Raw genomic sequence first — 20,611 nt, 5'->3', positions numbered from 1 at the left:
ATTATTTTAAAACAAATTGTTACACAATTGACTATTTTGCTTTCTCCGAGAAAAAACAGGTTAAGACATAATGCCAATATTAAGGAATTTTCAAAACAGTCTATCTTCTTGATTTGACAGCGTCAAGTGGTGGGCCTAAGGTGAATACGAATATCCAGGCTGAAATCAGTGCCTTAAAGAAAAATAGTAAGTCAGTTTTTTTTAAAATAATAAAGAGTGACAGGAGATTGTAATGAGGTTTATATTTAGTATTGTTCTTCCACAGGGTAAGCATATTTTTATACAGTAATGATATTTATTCTAATGACGCACCATTGGAAAATAACATTTTTGCCGACTCTAGTTTATGAAATGGCCATATTAGAAGCCAAGACTTTTGCTGGATAAACACTAACACCTAAACACTATTGCATATCTCCTAACAGTCACAGTTTTTGGCACTGTCCTGCTGTCCTGGGTCACTGCCACACTGTTCTGCTTTTGCAGACAGTGGGTATTATGGATATGGACTGGTTGAGAAGATCAGGGATCTTCCTTGTAGCTGGCCTATTGAAAAGTTACCTGTCCCCCATTTTCCAGCAAAAGGGCTGGCGTCCTACAGGCCTAGCCCAGAATACATCACTAGTAAGAGTGTAGCAGGAAACCACATTTATACAACAGGCCACCTCACTTATCTCTGGTATTGCCTTAAAGAGACAGGGGTGATCTTTGTGTTCCTTTCTCTGTGTGTTTGCCCTAAGCTTGTCAGTGCATGATAGGTTAAGATGTCTGTGATGGGAAATGTTGCCAAGATGTCAGGGCTTTAAAAAAAAGCATTAAAAAACATTATTATGTTATTATAGATCTATAACACCATATATGATTTAAGTGTTTTGTTCATGGGGGGGGGCTAAAAATTGGCTCAGTTGCATTGTACTTATTAGGTAACTAAATGTATTAATATTTTCTTTTACAGTCTCAGATCTTACATCAAAATGTAACACATTGGAACAGACTTCCGCAAGTAAGATATTGAAGGCACTATAGTTTATGGAATACTATACACTAATCTTTAAAGCACAAAGGACACTCCAGCTATAATACGCATTTTAATACATCGGAGTGTCTCTTTTAAATGAACAATTTTCTCTATTGCAAATACGTGGAAGGATTACTCAGAACCCTCTCCCCCTCCATATATTTGATCTCTTTCCCTGGGAAATAGGTCAAATATATGGAGGGGGAGAGGGTTCATTGCCCTGCAAGAAGTGCATTTGACAAGGGACAGTTCCTGCTTGCCATTTTGCACACACGCTGTACTCCAGTCTGCCTGTTTTGTTCTTGAATTAAATACTCAGACTTTAAGAGTCTTGTATTTTTATTAGGATACCCATTTGGCTCATGCATGTTTAAAAAAAAACAACAACAAAAAAACCTGCCGTGACCCGGATTCGAACCGGGGTTGCTGCGGCCACAACGCAGAGTACTAACCACTATACGATCACGGCATGCAACACGAGCCAGGTAGGAGTCGAACCTACAATCTTCTGATCCGTAGTCAGACGCGTTATCCATTGCGCCACTGGCCCATATGAACTCTTATTGGATAACTTCTGCTTTAGTGAGAAGAGTGAGGTCGCTTTCTGAAGGCATAAAAGAGTGAGGCGTCATCTTTTCTAGAAAGAGAGATGTGATGGGCCGGATGGGGTATCCTAATATTAAAACAAAACTGCTTCTTTTAGGTAAAATTATGCATGTAAAAGTACTTACAAAGTATTGTAATATCCATTAATTATCGGTGGGACACTCATTTTCCATTTAAACAATTTAAACCTTTTTAAAACTGCTTATTTTGTGTTGATGCTCACACCGACCACCTTCTTGTAGAGGCATCCTGCGAGAAGAACTGGATACAATTTGAAGGCAGCTGTTACTATATCCATTCAAGAAAATCTACTTGGATGAACGCAAGATCTGTGTGCAAAACAAAGGGAAGTGATCTGGTTGTAATAACCAGTGAAGAGGAACAGGTGATAGATTCAAGTCTGGTTAACTGTCACTTAGATCAACGCAGTGTCTTTTGGCCCCATATAACAAATAACTCTGACACTAAGCAAGGGTATGATTATGATCTCCTAGAGCCAAACTGAAACGCATAGCATTCTTCTCACACTAGTAACCTCTGCATTGTTGAGTGGAGTTCTATTATATGACATTCCCAGTGCTCTGCTTTCTCAACCATTCAGAGACCACAAGCACGAAGGGAGAGCAGGACAAACATGTTTCTTCATATTTAAAAAAACAGCATTAGGTTGTTGATGGAATTTCCCAGGGCACTTTTGAATCCAAATCTGGCCATAGCCTATAGAACTAATCTATTCAATCCCAACTATTCTTTAAACTTTGTGAGTAACGAGAATTATTTCACTAGAGAAGACCACTCACAATAGTGCATCTTAGCCGGTATATTACTGAAGACTAGTAGCTCAGAACAACCTATCTGCTGTGTTATCACAGTTTCTATTTATAACTAAATAGAAATTCATCTATGTGATGTATAGGCAAAATTGTGTAGATCAAGTGTGCTCATACCCCTTTGTGTGTACTTGTTCAGGTTTTGCATAATTGCATTGTACATAAAGGTAGGATGCGTCAACAGTAAATACCTAAATCATAACCGATTTCTCTGGTATGCTCTTTTGTTACATTTTCTATATAAGCATTTCCTGATGATAAATACAAATGGCAAAGACCAACGTTTTTGGATTGGGCTGCATGACATGGATGATGAAGGCACGTGGACATGGGTGGATGGAACAGACTATGAAAAGTCATACAAGTAATTCATCATATTTCTGTAACTCTGTTTCATTGCTAATAGTTCTTTACGGCATAATATAATATCTAAATGTAACACAACTATAGAGAGTGAGTAAGGGTGAGTCACAACAAATGTTGTTTCTGAATTAAAGAAAAGCACTCTGAATTTGGTCTGAATGAAAGGGAGGAAACTTAATTTGTTGTTCAACAAATGGACCAAAAATAAATGAAAAAATGTGTCTGAATTGTTTTGGTACATGTTCTCAAGTCTACTCTCCATAGCACTATCCGTTATAGATTATAATCCCCTCTAGAAACATTCAGTAAATCTGGCTGTATCGTAAAATGGTTGAGGGCACAGTTTCTTAGCCCCTCTCCAATGCTATTTGTTTCTGTGTAGAGTCTCTCCAGTCTACCCTAGCTTGCTCTGTTGTTTTAAAACCATGATATTTTACGAAGACTTTTTATGTAGATTTCTACTGAAATACATACCAGTTAGAGTAGTAATCCCGTTCATTGCAATTTGGTCAATATATTGACTAACTAGAATAGAGAGTATAAATCACTCTAGGGCAGCAGCTCACCAGGCATTTGCCCGGTGTACCAGATGACTATCTTGGGCTGGTCACAAACCAGTATATGAAGTTCCACCAGATTACGATACCATTTCCTAAAAGTGAAGTGGAATTGTTTGTTCAATTTAATCTATCTCGAGTCTTTTTATTGTGTTTTGGTTCACCTCAGATTATTAACTCATGTCTAGGACCTAATGCGTGACCTCATTCAGGTCGCTACTCAATCTTAATATCACTCTGTTAATATACATATATATTGTTCAACTTGAGGCTCAATCCACTTTTATATTAACTCCACATTTAGCAGCTTATTGATTTGTTTTGTAGGTTCTGGAAGAAAGGGGAACCAAATGATTATGATTCGAACGAAGACTGTGCTCACTTATGGAGAAATGGAGAGTGGAATGATGTGCACTGTACCTATAACGATTGTTACGCAATTTGTGAAAAGAAACTTGGCTGATAATTTGGTTTACCATCAACCAGCTCATTTTATACATCTCACATTTACTAAAAGTCATCATCGAAAACAAATATACGTCTAAAGGTTGCAATATTTTGAGGTGTATCAATTCCTATGTTATTATAAGTATATAAGTGATTGGTTTCATGAATAAACTGCAGATGAGAAATGTGTTTGATAGAACTAGGCTGTCACTAAACTATTTTTAGTTTCAGAACACCTTATGTCTTCTAATATTGGCAATGATGCTTACCAAATACAAAAATGTTCAATTTTAGAAGTCTAAGATCTATTTGTAATTATAAATACAATACTATCTAATAAATCTATTAATAATGGATTATCATGCCTACTGCCAAATAGATTTGCGCACGGTGAGCAAAATCGCTTCGGATGAAATCTTCATTTTGCTTTTGCCGCGTTTGTTTTTCTGGCAACAAATTTCTTTTACCGGCTGTTCATTTCAGATGCAATTTGGGGGGGCTTTCTTGGTTTGACACAATATTCGGGGGGGGGGTCCAACAGGGGGAGGTCCATTACACTCCAGCAGTAGTGGTAGAGTGTTGGGCTTGGGCAGACAGACACTGGGAAATTAGGATGACCACATGTCCCAGATTGCCCGGGACAGTCGCGCAATGGGACTTTTCGCAGGCAGGTAAAAGTGCTGGGCAGCAGTGGAGGTTGTCTGCGTGCATCGTGCAGACATTCACCAGCTGCCAGAGAGCAGGATCCCCCCAGCGTTGTGGGGGGGGGATCTGGAGCTTAGTCTTATAGTCAGACCTCTATTTGAGGTCGGATTACAAGACAACCTTGAATATAAGACAAGGGGTATTTTTCAGAGCATTTGGTCTGAAAAAAACTTTGTCTTATATTCGAGCAAATACAGTATATATATATATAAAATATATTTTATGTATGTGATGATGTGTACATGTGAATCAGTATGTATATACCGTATTGGCACGAATATAGGCCGCACTTTTTCCCCCCACTTTAAGTCTTTAAAGTGGGGGTGCAGCCTGTATTTGGGGTCTAGCGCCGGGCAGGCAGCGGGGTTAGGATACAGATCCCCCGCAGCGGTGCAGGGGACCTGTATCCTACTCTCTAATACGCTCAGACAGCCTCCCCTGCCAGCACTTTCCACAGGGGAAGTACCGGCACGAGAGGTTGTCTAAGCGCATCGCGCAGACGTTCACATCATATGGCCATAGTATGCTTAGCCCACCACTACGCCAAAGTACTCCAATGACGGTGGGTCCTAACGCTAATCCCTGCTGACAAAGATACTGTTGTGGAAATCAAACGTTGTGCTGACCACCAGACTTCTTTGAATGTATAAAAGTTTATTCCGGATACAAGCAGCTGCAGGGAGATCTGCACAAAAGCAGGCAAATCTAACAGCTTTACATTTTCACACAATATATATACATTGAAAACAAAAGAAATAAGTAAACTCCTACAAAAGGGCTGGCACACTTGTAATATCTCTGGGTTTACCATAAAAGGCAAAAGCCTAACCTACATATCATTAATATGTATGACATGGGTGGGGTTTCAGTTATTTAAAGAAGACATCCTGTGCCCTGAAGTTGACCCTGAGCCTACACTTATGGTCCAGTTTCTCACCAGCTGTGTAATTTGACCTATGCCCTCTACCATACATATCCTGTTCCTCAACAGAACAATACTACCTCCCAGTGTATCAGACTCTTATCACCAAATTGCAGAAAACAGTTAACCTCTTCCTACCCACACTCTCCACATCCTAAGATTCCACAGTCCCCCCTTTCATGCTTTAAAGATTCCATGAAGCATGACTCTTAGGCATTCACCCATTGCGCTTAATCCATTTGTGGGCAGCCAAATCTTGGTCAGCGTCATAAAATTCTTGGTATTGATATTAGAATCTCCATTAGCACTAGGGGGACATTCATGAAGGGTCTTATCAATTACAACAGGGTAATGGGCAATAGATGAGGTAGCAGAATTCCAACATTTAAGGAGTAAAATCTTCAACACTGCTATGGAGGCAAATATGGTTGTGAGGAACAAAGCCCCTATAATCAAACCATAGAAAATTTTTGATCCTAACACCCAAACCAAACCACGTATTCCCCAATCCCCAGAAGAAATTTTCAGGGAACTTTGCATTTCGAGTACTTCTTTCCTAATCTCGCTAACCGCTAGAGTAACATTTTTAGAGACGTCTGGAACATAAGTGCAACATTCAGAACCCACTAGTGAGCATAATAGCTAAAATGAAATGAAGAGCTATACGATTCTGTATGGCACCCAATCGTAGTGCTAGCATTTCTGCTGTAATACTTGTGAGAACGTTTTCTGTTTAATTGGTCACCATTTCTAACATGATGGTTAAAGCTCTGATTCTTCCCCAATTATCTTAGACCCTAGTGGAAGGAATTCTCAAAATTTCTGAAAACGTGGGTTCATCTGGTGCCTTTTAGTTCTTTGAACCCCAAATACAACTATTGCTCTTTCTTTAGTATGTCTTATTGTAGGGAATATGTAGGCCACATAACATGATCCTTGACAATTCTCAGGTAATCTAGGAAATGCATAATTTCCACGCACCTAATAAAACCCATTTAATGTCACATAAATATGTGCTTTACCTATAACCTAACATCTTCTTCCCATGCAATATTAACAAGATGTACAATGACACCGGATTCCTGCACTTACTTTTGACACTTACTAGTTCCTACAAAAATACCTCCCTCAATATTTGTACGTTCTAAACACAAACCCCCAATGGTCTGAACTACTGTTATTCTTCATCATTTCTCTTTGAAGAATTAAAAAACTGAACATACTCAATTTAGTTTCATGACATCCAAAACCAGAAAGGGAGAATAAAAAGTTTTAGGGAGACCTGGGAGTAGAACTTAAGTCTTATTTCTAAATCCTACCATTTCATCACTACAATACTCAGTGCAATATAATGGGTCAGGTATAAAAAGGAACAACCCTGTCTGAACTATGAGGCATATGAATATAAACATAACACAGAGAATCTTGTACATTCTCAACATAACTATTGGTAAGAGCAATATAAGAGTTCTGTTCATAACACTGAAATAAAATAACAAAGGATAGAAAATACAAACATTTGTAAAATTAGACTTTTTTAAAACTTCCTGCTTTCTCTGGAAATTATACAATCTAAATCTAAATAAGCAACATAGAATAAAATCAAGTATATACAAACATAAAATTACTAGGAGAATTTCAGTCTTTGAAATCTTTTGGGGGAGGAGCAAGCTTGCAATGGGAGATATGGATCCAAGAAACAAACAAATCTGTGTTGTACATAATACTTGATAATCTCCTTTCCAGTGCGGTTCCTTTGGAAACTGTTAATAAGGACCAAGTCTCTAGATTGGATATGGTGCACATTTTTCTTCATATATTGTTGGCTGTACAGCTTTGACCTGTAGATGTCGAGACTCCAATGCTTAAATTAGTGGCATATACACATTTATAAATTGTCCTCTTGTATGATTTTGATAGCAAATAAGAACCTTTCGGCCCATCCACTGTCCGTTTTCCCAATATAAGGCTCATATCCCAATCAGCCCACGGTCCCGTCCTAGACTCAAGAGCCACATTCCCATGTCCTGTATTTTAGATTTCCTCACTGTACCAGCATTTACCACTTCCGCTGGTAGGCAGCTCCATACATCTACCACATAACTCCGTAAAGAAAAACCTCCTTACATTACTTCTAAATACACATTGCATTGACATACTTATTACCTAGACTAAAAGTACAAATATTCTTAGAGAATACAAGCACAACATTTTTGTAATTATTTTCATTTAAGTTTGAAAAAGAAAGTGGTTAGAAGTCTTAATTTCATGGGATAGAATCTAAAAAGATGTGAACCTGTGTCTGTGGATTTAGAATCCACAAAGATTACCTTATTACCTTAATGTAGTTTTGTACTAAATTAGAATTGCAATAAAATAAATTCATAACCTAAATTAATCCTCTAGCTACTCGGTCAAGTCATGACTTTATGTGAACATTCTTGTTACAAAGTAACCAGTCACCAGGCGTTCAACTTTCTTTCAGATCTGAGTTCTGATGGCTTGAGAACCCTGTTAAGATATAACTCAAATCATAATGGTTAGTTCATCAATATTCTAATACAATCTGACATTGCACGTACACAAATATACTTGACATATGGATGTCGTTGTATCCTAAACTGATATTTCCTAATGAACACAATTATAATCTCACATACATTTAATACTAAAAGATATTCCTGATAGAAATACAATTAGGGAACTATTCCAATGAAGGGATATGGGTGTATTCTATTATATATTTTCCAAATTCAATCTGCTTAATCCATTTTACACGCATTATAACAATATTCATGTTCCTTTTCAACATTCATTCACACTTCATTCGTATCACACCCACACTGGTAAAGCAGATTGGAGTAGAAACAACTTTTACGATAGCAGTTATCTTATGGGCATTGTATTCACTAGTGTTAGTACAACCATACAACTTTGCTTACTGCAAACTCTTAAGTAGAATTTTTATTTTTATTATTTTTTTTTTTTTTTTTAACCATTTTTTTATAGTTTACCTCACAGTTTTCCCCAGCTGGCCAGGCTGAGGCAACTGTCAGGCATCCTGTACATACTTAAAAACATTACTCCAGGGGGTTTTCAAAACTTAATCCCCAAAATACAAAAAGAAAAACGAATATCAAGTTACAAAAATATTATTTTGCCTATTTCATTTAAATATGCATCTCCTGTACATCACTTTAACAATCAATAATCAAATAATTAGGCTGTTATCTGCTAGTATAATTGTGCATGGGCGTTATGGTGGAACAAAGCTACAGTCTCTTTCAATGTTCCTTTATGCACAGAATAGGCAAGGTTGACACTTACATAAACCATATTTACAATAACTACAAGTCTCTTATCCACTTCCTAGAATGTTCAAATTAATACCTGACAACAATTATAGACCAATCAAACAATTCTATTTCTTTACCCAATGATAACATCATACCAGTTACAAATCATTCATACAACCACCACCACTAGCAGCCCACCCCATGCTTCCACTACTTTTATTTATTTTATATATTTTTTTTTAAATACATCCTTTTACTTTCATAACAGTACAACTCACAAACACTCATAATAGTTTTGTGCACATCTTAGAAAGGAAAATATACATACACTCTTTACACTATTGCATTCTTATTCACACACATACAAGGGTGACGTCATTTCTTCAGTTTTCTGCGCCTTTATTTTTAGAGAGGCATGCCAGTAATTCTAAACATTTTTATTTAATCATTTTTCTTAGACTTTTGCATTATGTGCCAATTTCATATTACATTTAATCAAAGGTACCTTCTCAGGGAATTGCAGTTTTATCTTATTCCCCAATTTGCTCCAATAAATAATTTTATATACCTCACGTGAATTCCTGGTATTTAAATACCAAACCGGGGTTCCCTTTTCCTGGGACCACCACTTCCTTGGAACTAATTTTGCACAATCATACACCAAGAACTTATTTTTCCTGGACCAGATACAATTAGACACAATTATCTACTTGTGCTTGCTCTGAGTCCACTACATCAACGTCACCACGGCCAGTCTCCTCCCTTAAAGGTATTTATATTAATACCCGGGACCTTCTATCAAATATAACCTGACCGTCCTTCAACCGTCCTCAGGGGTCTCATGTGTACCACTTCATTCAGCCCTCAATTTAACACGCAACTGGGTTTTCCTCAGACCACCCTTGCAATCAAGATACCCTGGTCAACACCCGAAAGGCTAGCAGGGGTCTTGGGGCGGCTGCAGTCTGATTATTACCCAGTCCCGACCCACCTGGGTCTCAGTCACACAGCACTCACACATGTTCCAGTATCCCTGACCTAGGTATACAACCTTAATATTAACATTTATACATTCAAAGTAAAAAGATCCCGTCACCAGGAATATCTTACCTTCCACGGGAACAATACCACTCACAGGAGACACAAACAATAGACATTTCAAAAGGTGTCTTACCTCTTAATAGCGCACTGGGTTTGTGTGTCCTGGAGAGAGTCCCAAGGAAAGGTTCGATCAGGTTTCCTGGATGTTGGGATCCTGCCGACTACGCCAAAAACTGTTGTGGAAATCAAACGTTGTGCTGACCACCAGACTTCTTTGAATGTATAAAAGTTTATTCCGGATACAAGCAGCTGCAGGGAGATCTGCACAAAAGCAGGCAAATCTAACAGCTTTACATTTTCACACAATATATATACATTGAAAACAAAAGAAATAAGTAAACTCCTACAAAAGGGCTGGCACACTTGTAATATCTCTGGGTTTACCATAAAAGGCAAAAGCCTAACCTACATATCATTAATATGTATGACATGGGTGGGGTTTCAGTTATTTAAAGAAGACATCCTGTGCCCTGAAGTTGACCCTGAGCCTACACTTATGGTCCAGTTTCTCACCAGCTGTGTAATTTGACCTATGCCCTCTACCATACATATCCTGTTCCTCAACAGAACAATACTACCTCCCAGTGTATCAGACTCTTATCACCAAATTGCAGAAAACAGTTAACCTCTTCCTACCCACACTCTCCACATCCTAAGATTCCACAATACAAAACAAACCAAACATGAAAACCAAACACACAGCACTGAGACATACCTTAAACTGAAGACTGAGACAAACAGAACACACAGGTGGGGCACACCTTATCAAGGAAACAGAGCTGAAGCAGAATCAAGGAATGGAAGATCAGAACAAAGCAAAAGGAAATCCTGGAATGGATCGAAGAAAAGCAGAGAAACTAAAGCAAGACAGATATGCAGCTACGCAGCCTGGGCAGAACGTGACAAGCACATGGTGCAGATGTGCCGGCAGCGGAGGTTGTTTCCCGGCAAGGGAGATTGTTAAAGCACATCGTGCAGATGTGCCGGCAGCGGAGGTTGTTTACCCACATCGCCGCTGCCGATGAACGTCAGCACGATGCATTTTACCTCTGCCCCCAAGACTTACCAGAGCAGACTCCCGGGTGTCTTGCGGGGCCGGCGGGAGACATCTACGCAATACTCGTATACAACACTCCGCAGAAGTGCCGGCACTGGGAGTCGTATACGCGTATTGCATAGATGTCCCCCTCAGGCCCCGCAAGACACCCAGGAGTCTGCTCTGGTAAGTCGGGGGGGGGGAGTGGCAGCATATCTCGGGGGGGGCAGAGTGGCAGCATATCTCGGGGGGGGACAGAGTGGCAGCATATCTCGGGGGGGAGGACAGAGTGGCAGCATATCTCGGGGGGGAGGACAGAGTGGCAGCATATCTCGGGGGGGACAGAGTGGCAGCATATCTCGGGGGGGAGGACAGAGTGGCAGCATATCTCGGAGTGGCAGCATATCGGGGGGGCAGAGTGGCAGCATATCTCGAGGGGGGGACAGAGTGGAAGCATATCTCGAGGGGGGGGACAGAGTGGAAGCATATCTCGGGGGTGGGGGGGACAGAGTGGCAGCATATCAATTAAAAAAACTTTTTCTTTAAAAAAGCACCAAACTTTTAGGGTGCGGCCTATAGTCGGGTGCGGCCTATATCCGAGCCAATACGGTAATATAAAAGTATTGTATGTGTATGTGAAGGTGTGTTTATGTGAATCAATGTATATAACATTACATTTTTTTATAAAGCGCCGACAGATTCAGCAGCGCTGTCAGTAGAACAATTTCACATACAAAAACATACAATAACAAACTGGTGCAAAGGAGAGGAGGGCCCTGCTCGCGCAAGCTTACCATCTAGTCGGAGGGGGAAGTGAGACAATAGGAGAGGACTGCTTGGATGGGGATGAGTTGATCTGGTCTCGGCGATGTGTTGAAGCTGCTGATTGTTCAGATGGTTTGATTATGATGGTTGGGAGTAATGGGAAGGAATGTTGTATGCTTCCATGAACAGGTGGGTTTTCAGAGAGGATTTGAAAGTTGCGTACGAGACAGAAAGTCTGCACGGAACGGGGAAGGGAATTCCACAGTAGGGGTGCGGCGCAGGTGCAATCCTGCTTTCTGCAGTGGTACTTGGTTTGTAGTTTCCCTCCACACAGGACTAATGGTAGCGCTCACCTTGTCTTCTCCGTATAAGCTTTTTTCCAGATGCCTCAAAGAATCGGAAAGGGGATTCATCAGAGAAAATGACTTTACCCCAGTCCTCAGCAGTCCAATCCCTGTACCTTTTGCAGAATATCAGTCTGTCCCTGATGTTTTTCCTGAAGAGAAGTGGCCTCTTTGCTGCCCTTCTTGACACCAGGCCATCCTCCAAAAGGCTTTGCCTCACTGTGCGTGCAGATGCACTCACACCTGCCTGCTCCCATTCCTGAGACTTTCTTGGGTCCCTGACGCATTCGTCACAACAATTGAACCTCTCTCCTTGAAGTTCTTGATGATCCGATAAATGGTCCTTGCCTGTTAGCCCTTTTTGTAAGACACTTCCACATCTGGAGAATGCGGTTCTAGGGTAGCAGCTGTGAAATAGGGGTATTGTTGTTTTTACTTTATATTTTGTTAGTAGAGGATTATTCACTGAAAGTAACGTTCATATAATAATTCACCATATTGTTTTCACTGGTACCCTTGTCACTTTTTTCTTGTACAAGCCCAGACACAAGTAATGATGGTAACCATAGTTAACAGAGGAAGAATGATAATTTCAAGTACCACCCTCCTTTTAAAGCTTCCAGTCTGTTATTCTAACTCAGACAGCACAACAGAGTGATCTCCAGCCTTGTCCAAGTCAACACTCTCACCTGTGTTAATGAGAGAATCACTGACATGATGTCAGCTGGTCCTTTGGGGGCAGGGCTGAAATGCAGTGGAAATGTTTTTTGGGGGGCATTAAGTTCATTTTCATGGCAAAGAGGGACTTTGCAATTGATTACAATTCATCTGATCACTCTTCATAACATTCTGGAGTATATGCAAATGTCCATCGTCTAAACTAAGGCAGCAGACTTTATGAAAATTAATATTTGTGTCATTCTGAAAACTTTTGGCCACAACTGCATATTTGGAGGATTAGGAGATCTTACATCTTATAACCCTTTAATAGTCCGTCATAAGAATTCTATGTAGTGGTTGACCAAATGGTTCTAATACTGATACTCGTCGAAATCTTGACTTGTCATTATGAAATATTTACATAATTGAATCACCTACAGTCATGCAGGTATGTCAACCACATCATACAGGTAGCAAAAGCACCAATTGGGAATCTTCAACATGATCACATCAGTGTAGAATAAGGAGTAATTTTCACATTGACCCTGAGAATCAGCCCCTTCATCCTGAAATTGAAGCCAGAACCCTGAGTTCCCAGGTATGGCTTTATGAAGGTGAGTCACTCTCAGGCCCGGACTGGCCATCGGGCACACCGGGCATTTGCCCGGTGGCCCGGGCCGGGGCAGGGCCGGATTGACTTAGGGGCTAATCGAGCTGCAGCTCCAGGCCCCTACCTTAAAATAGGCCCAGTCAGGACCGGACTGACTGGGCCTATGCGGTCGTCCTTAACGCAGGGCAAAAGGGGCACCTGCCCCTTAAGCCTGCAGCAACTACGATCGGGCCCGCTACTTACCGGCAGACGTGCGCGAGCAGCGTCCCTTCCACGGCCAGGGGGACGCAGGAATCCAACAGAGCCATGTGACGTACGTGACGTACGTCACATGACCCTGCTGTGCGTCGGCTTCCCCTGTGCAGATCCGTGGAAGTCTGCGAGCGGCGCGTGCATCATCGGTTCAGGTAAGGGAGTGAGGGAGGCTGTATGGTGTATGTGAGATTGAATGAAAGAGTGAATTAATGAGTATCTATGAAGGAGTGAGTGAATGAATGTTTGTGATTGAGTATATGTAAATCAGTATCTAAATGAGGGAATTGATGAGTATCTGAATGAGGGAATTGAGTATCAATGTATGAATGAATATCTGAATGAGTGAATGATTATCTGTGAATCAGTGAATAAATATTTGTGAACAAGTGAATGAATATGTGTGTGTGTGATAGCATGGATGTGTAAGGGGGGCAAAGATGCCACAGACAGGCTGTTTTGGTGACAAAGTTGCCACAGGCAAGCTGTTTTGGTGGCAAAGTTGCCACAGGCAGGCTGTTTTGGTGGCAAAGTTGCCACAGGCAGGCTGTTTTGGTGGCAAAGTTGCCACAGGCAGGCTGTTTTGGTGGCATCTTTGCCACAGGCAGACTGTTTTGGTGGCAAAGTTGCCACAGGCAGGCTGTTTTGGTGGCAAAGTTGCCACAGGCAGGCTGTTTTGGTGGTAAAGTTGCCACAGGCAGGCTGTTTTGGTGGCAAAGTTGCCACAGGCAGACTGTTTTGGTGGCAAAGTTGCCACAGGCAGGCTGTTTTGGTGGCAAAGTTGCCACAGGCAGGCTGTTTTGGTGGTAAAGTTGCCACAGGCAGGCTGTTATGGGGGCAAAGATGCCACAGGCAGGCTGAGTGAAACCGTCTGTGGAAACCCTCCGGATGCTGGTGTCAGTGTGGCAAAGCCTGTCCTGGTGTTTGTGATTGGGTGTCAGTGTGGCAGAGCCTGTCCTGTTGTGTGTGTGTGTTTGGGTGTCGGTGTGGCAGAGCCTGTCCTGGTGTGTGTGTGTGTGTCGGTGTGGCAGAGCCTGTCCTGGTGTGTGTGTGTGGGTGTCGGTGTGGCAGAGCCTGTCCTGGTGTGTGTTTGTGTATCGGTGTTGGTGTGACAGAGCCTGTCCTGTTGTGCGTGTGTGTGTTTGGGTGTCGGTGTGACAGAGCCTGTCCTGGTGTGTGTGTGTTTGGGTGTCGGTGTGCCTGTCCAGAGCCCGTCCTGGTGTTTGTGATTGGGTGTCAGTGTGGCAGAGCCTGTCCTGACGTGTGTGTCTGGATGTCAGTGTGGTAGAGCCTGTCCTGATGTGTGTGTTCGGGTGTCAGTGTGGCAGAGCCTGTCCTAGTGTGTGTGCGTGTGTTTGGGTGTTGGTGTGGCAGAGCCTGTCCTGGTGTGTGTACGAACACAGAAAAGAGCCCCAGCACTCCAATCAGCTTCTAATCCTTAGGTTACTTTACTCAAAGAAAGCAAAACAAAAAAGCAACATTCCGGCCAAACAGGGTCTTTGTCAAGCTCAAACGGCCCTGTTTGGCCGAAACGTTGCTATTTTTGTTATGCTTTCGGTTTTTGTTTTGCCCTTTTTCCTGCTAGCTCCCTGCTTCCTGGGAGTTGAGTGCTGAAACATTTCTTCTTTCTTTAACTGTCCTGGTGTGTGTGTCTGTTTGGATGTCGGTGTGGCAGAGCCTGTCCTGGTGTGTGTGTTTGGATGTCGGTGTGGCAGAGCCTGTTCTGGTGTGTCTTTGGGTGTCGGTGTGGCAGAGCCTGTCCTGGTGTGTGTGTTTGGTTATCTGTTTCCTTAATTTACAGTGGGAACTATTTCATTTTAACTTATCCAGAGATAAAATGCCCTCCTGAATTTGTAGTGACTTCAGGGGACAAAACATTCAAGGCCCTGAAATCACCCTGAAATAGTGGAAAAGATAAGGTATTGTGTTATTTACTCTATAATATTTATTTCAAGGATTAGTCGCACTAAATTGTGGCTTCAGGCTTCCCATGTTGAATGACCAAGTATTATGTATATGTATGTACATATATGTTTTTTCATAAAAATGGGCTGCTCAGTCTGAAATGCCCGGGCCTATTTTTTGTCCCAGTCCGGGCCTGGTCACTATAGCATGATGTCCAACAAAGCGACTTGGATACGTAATTTATGAAATACAAAATGTCATAAGAGAAGTGAAACAAACAATGTTTTTTATCGTGGTCACATCCTCTCCAATTCCACAGATTTTTAAAGTCAGCAAAATTAGACAACAAATTAGAAGTATAAGCACTTCTGCATGGACAATGGACCCAGACAGCAGCTTTAGGCACAAGAGTTTTGAGACTAGCATAACATTACCAGGTAATGGAGTAATATTGTGTTCTTCCACTGCTGTTAGCAACTAAGTATATGGGTATATATTAAGGGTATATGATAAGTACAGTAGGATATCCTTTCTACCCCATAGTAATTTCATATGAATCTACATACGGTAATTTAGTTTGCAGTGTATAATATCAATTAACTTGAAACCAAGATAATGAGACATAATGTGAAGGAATTGTACATTTAGGTTGTGATTTTAAAATACTTATTGTTTTGTCACATCCTTTTATCTTGTTATTGCAGACAGAGGATGGAATTATTACAGAAAAAAACCCATGTTTCTCACATATGGACTAATGGCTCTTTCATACATATTGATCCTGGCTCTTTTCATAATTGTTCTATCAAAGTGTAAGTAATTAAACATGTTTTGTACTTTTGTTATAATGTGTTTTAAAACCTAAAAATATATTCATGAGGGAAGCTTCTTTGACCCCATATGATCAAATAAGTTTTGCCATATTTAAAAAAAATGTTTGTGGATGTATGGATAAAAAGGAGGTCGGCCATACATCACAAGGAACTTGAATGCATAGGTCACTGAGCTGGTCACCCCACACCCCCAACCCATCTATCCCTTTCTCACTATCTCCCCTCTCCCTCCCTACCACCCCTTCTCACGATCTCCCCTCTCCCTCCCTACCTCCCTTCTCACAATCTCCCCTCTCCCTCCCTACCTCCCTTCTCACAATCTCCCCTCTCCCTCCCAAACCCCCCTTCTCACGATCTACCCTCTCCCTCCCTACCCCCCCTCTCACGATCTACCCTCTCCCTCCCTACCCCCCTTCTCACGATCTACCCTCTCCCTCCCTACCCCCTTCTCATGATCTACCCTCTCCCTCCCTACCCCCCTTCTCACGATCTACCCTCTCCCTCCCTACCCCCCTTCTCACGATCTACCCTCTAACTCCCTACCCCCCTTCTCACGATCTACCCTCTCCCTCCCTACCCCCCCTTTTCACTCCCTACCCCCCTTCTCACGATCTACCCACTCCCTCCCTACCCCCCTTTGTAGGTCACTTACCGTCAACTCCTGTGTTCGGAGCGTGAGGCGTTTGTCTTGGGTGCCGGCGCTTCACTGCTGAGCGCCGGCATATGACGTCATATGCCAGCGCTCAGCGTGAAGCACCGGCACCCATGACAAACGCCTCACGCTCCCAACACTACATTCTGGGCAGCGCTGAGGCAGGCGGCGGTGGCAGCAGCGGAAGCAGCAGCGGCGGGGAGCAGAGGAGTCCTGGATTTCTGTCAGTCAGGGGGGCCCAAGAGTTGCCGAGCGGTCGTTTTCAGCAACTGCTCGGCACCCCTTGGGCCCCCCTGACTGGCAGAACTCCAGGGCCCGGTCGCAGTCGCGACCCCGGTAGTTCCGCCACTGGGCGCTCAGCATAAAATGGTTGCTAGTGTTATGGCCTAGCTGCTTTTCTGCTGCATTGCTGGAGGCTATACAGCCTGGCTGGGTTGCCATGGCTACACTCCTGTCACTCCTGTGACTCAGCCCATTGTCCAGCCCACAGCCAGCCCCTTTTGGCTATTTAAGCAGCTAAACTTCGCTTCCTCCTTGCCCTTGTGTTGTTTCTGGCTGCAAGTGCTATCGCTGTGTTCCTGAATTCCTGTGTATGACCTGGCTTTCTCTGACGTCCCTCCCGGCTCCTGATTCCTGGCTTGTTCCAGACTTCGCTGATCTCTGTATTCCTGACCCCGGCTTGTCTGAGTACCCGTCTTGGTTCCTGACACCGGCTTGTCTTTTGGTATATGCTTTTGGATCACGATTTGGCTTTGTTCACTATTGTCATTACAATAAAGGTGATTGCATTTTACGTTTTGTGTCCGTCTGGTTCCTGGTCCCTAACAGCTAGGCCCCCCTCTCTCTCCTCCCAATCAAAAAAAAAAAAGACAGCGTTTGAAAGCCGTTCACTGGCACCCCCTTCAAATGGCGCATATGGCAGGAGCCATAGGTGCCATACCCTAGATACGCCTCTGGTCCTAAGCTTCTAGGATTGCATCATATGTGTTTAAAGACCACAGCAACATTTGATCAAATAAGTTTTGCCATATTTTTAAAAATGTTTGTGGATGTATGGATAAAAAGGAAGTCGGCCATACATCACAAGGAACTTGAATGCATAGGTCACTGAGCTGGTAGAGGTCCTAAGCTTCTATGATAGCATCATATGTGTTTAAAGACCACAGCAACAGAGTGTTCCAGTGTTACTTGGCAACAACAGGAATATTGTGCAGAATAATAGAGTACAAAAAGGTGTAATCCTAGAGATCACAATCATAATAAAATGTAAAAATAGATTCTGGTGGCCACTTTAAAAGGTCATGGAAGCCATAACAGTCATAGAAATGTTATAACTGCCTTAAATAGTTTATTATTTTAAAACAAATTGTTACGCAATTGACTATTTTGCTTTCTCCGAGAAAAAACAGGTTAAGACATAAAGCCAATATTAAGGCATTTTCAAAACACTCTATCTTCTTGATTTGACAGCGTCAAGTGGTGGGCCTAAGGTGAATACAAATATCCAGGCTGAAATCAGTGCCTTAAAGAAAAATAGTAAGTCAGTTTTTTTAAAATAATAAAGAGTGACAGGAGATTGTAATGAGGTTTATATTTAGTATTGTTCTTCCACAGGCAACATATTCAAATGAGAGACCGGGTAAGCTGTAATGATAATTATTCTAATGACGCACCATTGGAAAATAACATTTTTGCCGACTCTAGTTTATGAAATGGCCATATTAGAAGCCAAGACTTTTGCTGGATAAACACTAACACCTAAACACTATTGCATATCTCCTAACAGTCACAATTTTCTGGCACTGTCCTGATGTCCTGGATCACTGCCACACTGTTCTGCTTTTGCAGGCAGTGGGTGTGACGGAAGCCTCCATCACTGGGACCACTGGAGAGGCCTCACTGCCAGCCTCCTCCCTATTGACTATGGGCCCTGGGTTTGTAGAGACTTCTGTGGCTACCCCCAGCAGTATCATCTCATCACTGGCTGAGGGGATTATCTCCAGCAGACAGCTAGGATCTGCCACCAGGGAGAGGCCGCCATTCTTTGTTTAATGTTGTATAAATCAGTCTCCCCCCACCTATTGTATCGTTAATCCCGTTACTGCCCCTGTTGTCTCTGGGAGGCAGATTAAGGGGGCGGTTTGTGTCCCAATATCTTGTTTTATGTTAATATGTGTTTTGCTGGATATATCCAGCTCTGTGTGTGAGAAATAAATCAGTCTTCGTTTGGTTTTACCCTACACTGAGTCTCGGCTAGTGACTGGGGAACCGGGGAAAGTGTGTTGTCCCAGGCTAAGGGAGCACAAGACAGCGGAGGTAGTCGGTCGGACTAGCCAGCTCCGTGACATTGGTGGCAAGCGGTGGGATTTCTTCTTAGTCTGAGGGACACTTACTTTCTACCGGGATTGACCGACAGGACGGCAGACTTCGGTCGCCTTGACGAGGACATGGATGTGGTATCAGAATTCCAGGGGCTGCTGCGGGTCATCCTCTCCTGCTACACCACTGCCCTGCCTACAGAACAATACCAGAATCTGAGGCAAGTGGTTCGACGGTCAGTTTGGCAGAGGGCTGTTATATGCCGAGGTCAGTGTCTTCCAAGCTCCGAACAAAAGATTAGAGACCAGCGGGAATTACGGATGTCTTTCCTGGGACAGCAACCCCAAGAGCAATGGGTATCCGAATTGGACAAGCTGGTCCAGCAGGAGGTAGAGCTGGAAGATCACTATAGGGCTCTGCAGTGGTATACAGAGCAAGCATATTGGGGAACTGCGAAAGAATGTTCTCCAGAGGGCTATGACTTTGGTGGCCCCGGATTATTATGGGATAGTCTTCAGGAGGATCCGGACTTCGACAGCACAGCGGAGTGGCGGATTGAGGACATCCGGGATTTCAGGGAGTGGGACCTCCCAGATGCACTAGGACTTAAAGGTGATTTAGACTTTTTAATTACACAGGAGTGGGAACTGGAAAAGGCGTAAAAAAAACTATTCGAACGCGTTCAACAGAATGCCCCAGTGTCCAGGGATTTTGTGGATGTTATTGAGTGGTCACCTGAGGATGTTGACTCAGGCGGGGTGGATGGGACTGCGGTCTCCACCTCTGAGTCACAGGGATGCTGGGCAGCTAATCCAGATCCGATACCAGAGCTATGTGACTTTACACCACAACCGGATCCAGAGATTGTGGATCTAATTGATTTTACATCTGAGGATGTTGGTCCGGGAGGGCTTGCAATTGGCTTCCCTTCCCAGGGAAAGGAAGAAAGTTTTCTGGGGGTAGTGGATGGGACTGCGGTCTCCACTAGCACCCACTCAGCTGAAGAGCTGGCAATAGGGCAGAGCGCTGCTGGCTTCTGCCCCACACCTGCAATGGCTACAGGGATCCAGGGAGATGTGGCAGCCGGCCCTTCTCCCCAGCGGCAGCTCACATGTCCGGGAGCGGAGGAACCGGCCCTCCCTCCCCAGCGACAGGCCGACCCACAAGATTCCCTAACCCCAGCTGAAGCGCTGGCAACCGGACAGAGCATCGCTGGCCTCTGCCCAGCACCTACCAAAGCTGCAGGAATTCAGGGAGATACAGCGGCCGACCCGCCTCCCCAGCAGAAGCAGGGAGGTGGAACAGCCGGTCCATCTCCCCAGCGGCAGAACCTAATTTCCGGGACCGGATCAACCTGAACTCTCTCCTCAACGGCAGCAGGAGCACCAGG

At 43.1% G+C, this 20,611-nt stretch overlaps 2 protein-coding genes and 2 non-coding genes across 5 annotated transcripts in view; 2 read left to right on the top strand and 2 right to left on the bottom strand.

The window, feature by feature from the left end:
* Positions 1–1,415: 1,415 nt before the first annotated feature.
* Positions 1,416–1,487, bottom strand: TRNAH-GUG (transfer RNA histidin (anticodon GUG)). Its single transcript has one exon. It is a non-coding gene; the product is annotated as a tRNA-His (tRNA).
* On the top strand, positions 1,488–4,180 carry LOC128491542 (hepatic lectin-like). Its single transcript, XM_053463860.1, has 4 exons — positions 1,488–1,503; positions 1,867–2,009; positions 2,700–2,818; positions 3,702–4,180. Exons 1-4 carry the CDS (start codon positions 1,488–1,490, stop codon positions 3,835–3,837), a joined length of 414 nt encoding a protein of 137 aa, XP_053319835.1. The 3' UTR covers positions 3,838–4,180.
* TRNAR-ACG (transfer RNA arginine (anticodon ACG)) lies at positions 1,496–1,568 on the bottom strand. Its single transcript has one exon. It is a non-coding gene; the product is annotated as a tRNA-Arg (tRNA).
* An 11,585-nt stretch (positions 4,181–15,765) lies between the features above and the next one.
* LOC128490790 (hepatic lectin-like) overlaps positions 15,766–20,611 on the top strand; it is a 9,289-nt gene continuing 4,443 nt past the window's right edge. The window contains exons 1-3 of one of the 2 annotated variants that reach the window (XM_053462857.1): positions 15,766–15,854; positions 16,122–16,229; positions 18,373–18,438. In XM_053462857.1, coding sequence (XP_053318832.1) covers positions 15,797–15,854; positions 16,122–16,229; positions 18,373–18,438 — 232 coding nt within the window. In that variant the 5' untranslated portion in view covers positions 15,766–15,796. Of the gene's footprint in view, positions 15,855–16,121; positions 16,230–17,282; positions 17,682–18,372; positions 18,439–20,611 lie in introns of those variants that run through there. The other variant, XM_053462856.1, reaches the window with a different exon arrangement.

This window comes from Spea bombifrons, chromosome 4 (genome assembly GCF_027358695.1).
Source record: "Spea bombifrons isolate aSpeBom1 chromosome 4, aSpeBom1.2.pri, whole genome shotgun sequence".
NCBI lineage: Eukaryota > Metazoa > Chordata > Amphibia > Anura > Pelobatidae > Spea > Spea bombifrons.
The sequence above is the reverse complement of the archived record's forward strand: the minus strand, read 5'-3'. Positions and strand labels throughout refer to the sequence as shown.

What these genes read in the sequence shown, in the direction of transcription:
- LOC128491542 (XM_053463860.1), top strand. An exon ending in TAACCAGTGAAGAGGAACAG is followed by an intron (nt 2,010 to 2,699) that starts GTGATAGATTCA and finishes TTTCTATATAAG; the next exon opens with CATTTCCTGATGATAAATAC. An exon ending in GACTATGAAAAGTCATACAA is followed by an intron (nt 2,819 to 3,701) that starts GTAATTCATCAT and finishes TTTGTTTTGTAG; the next exon opens with GTTCTGGAAGAAAGGGGAAC.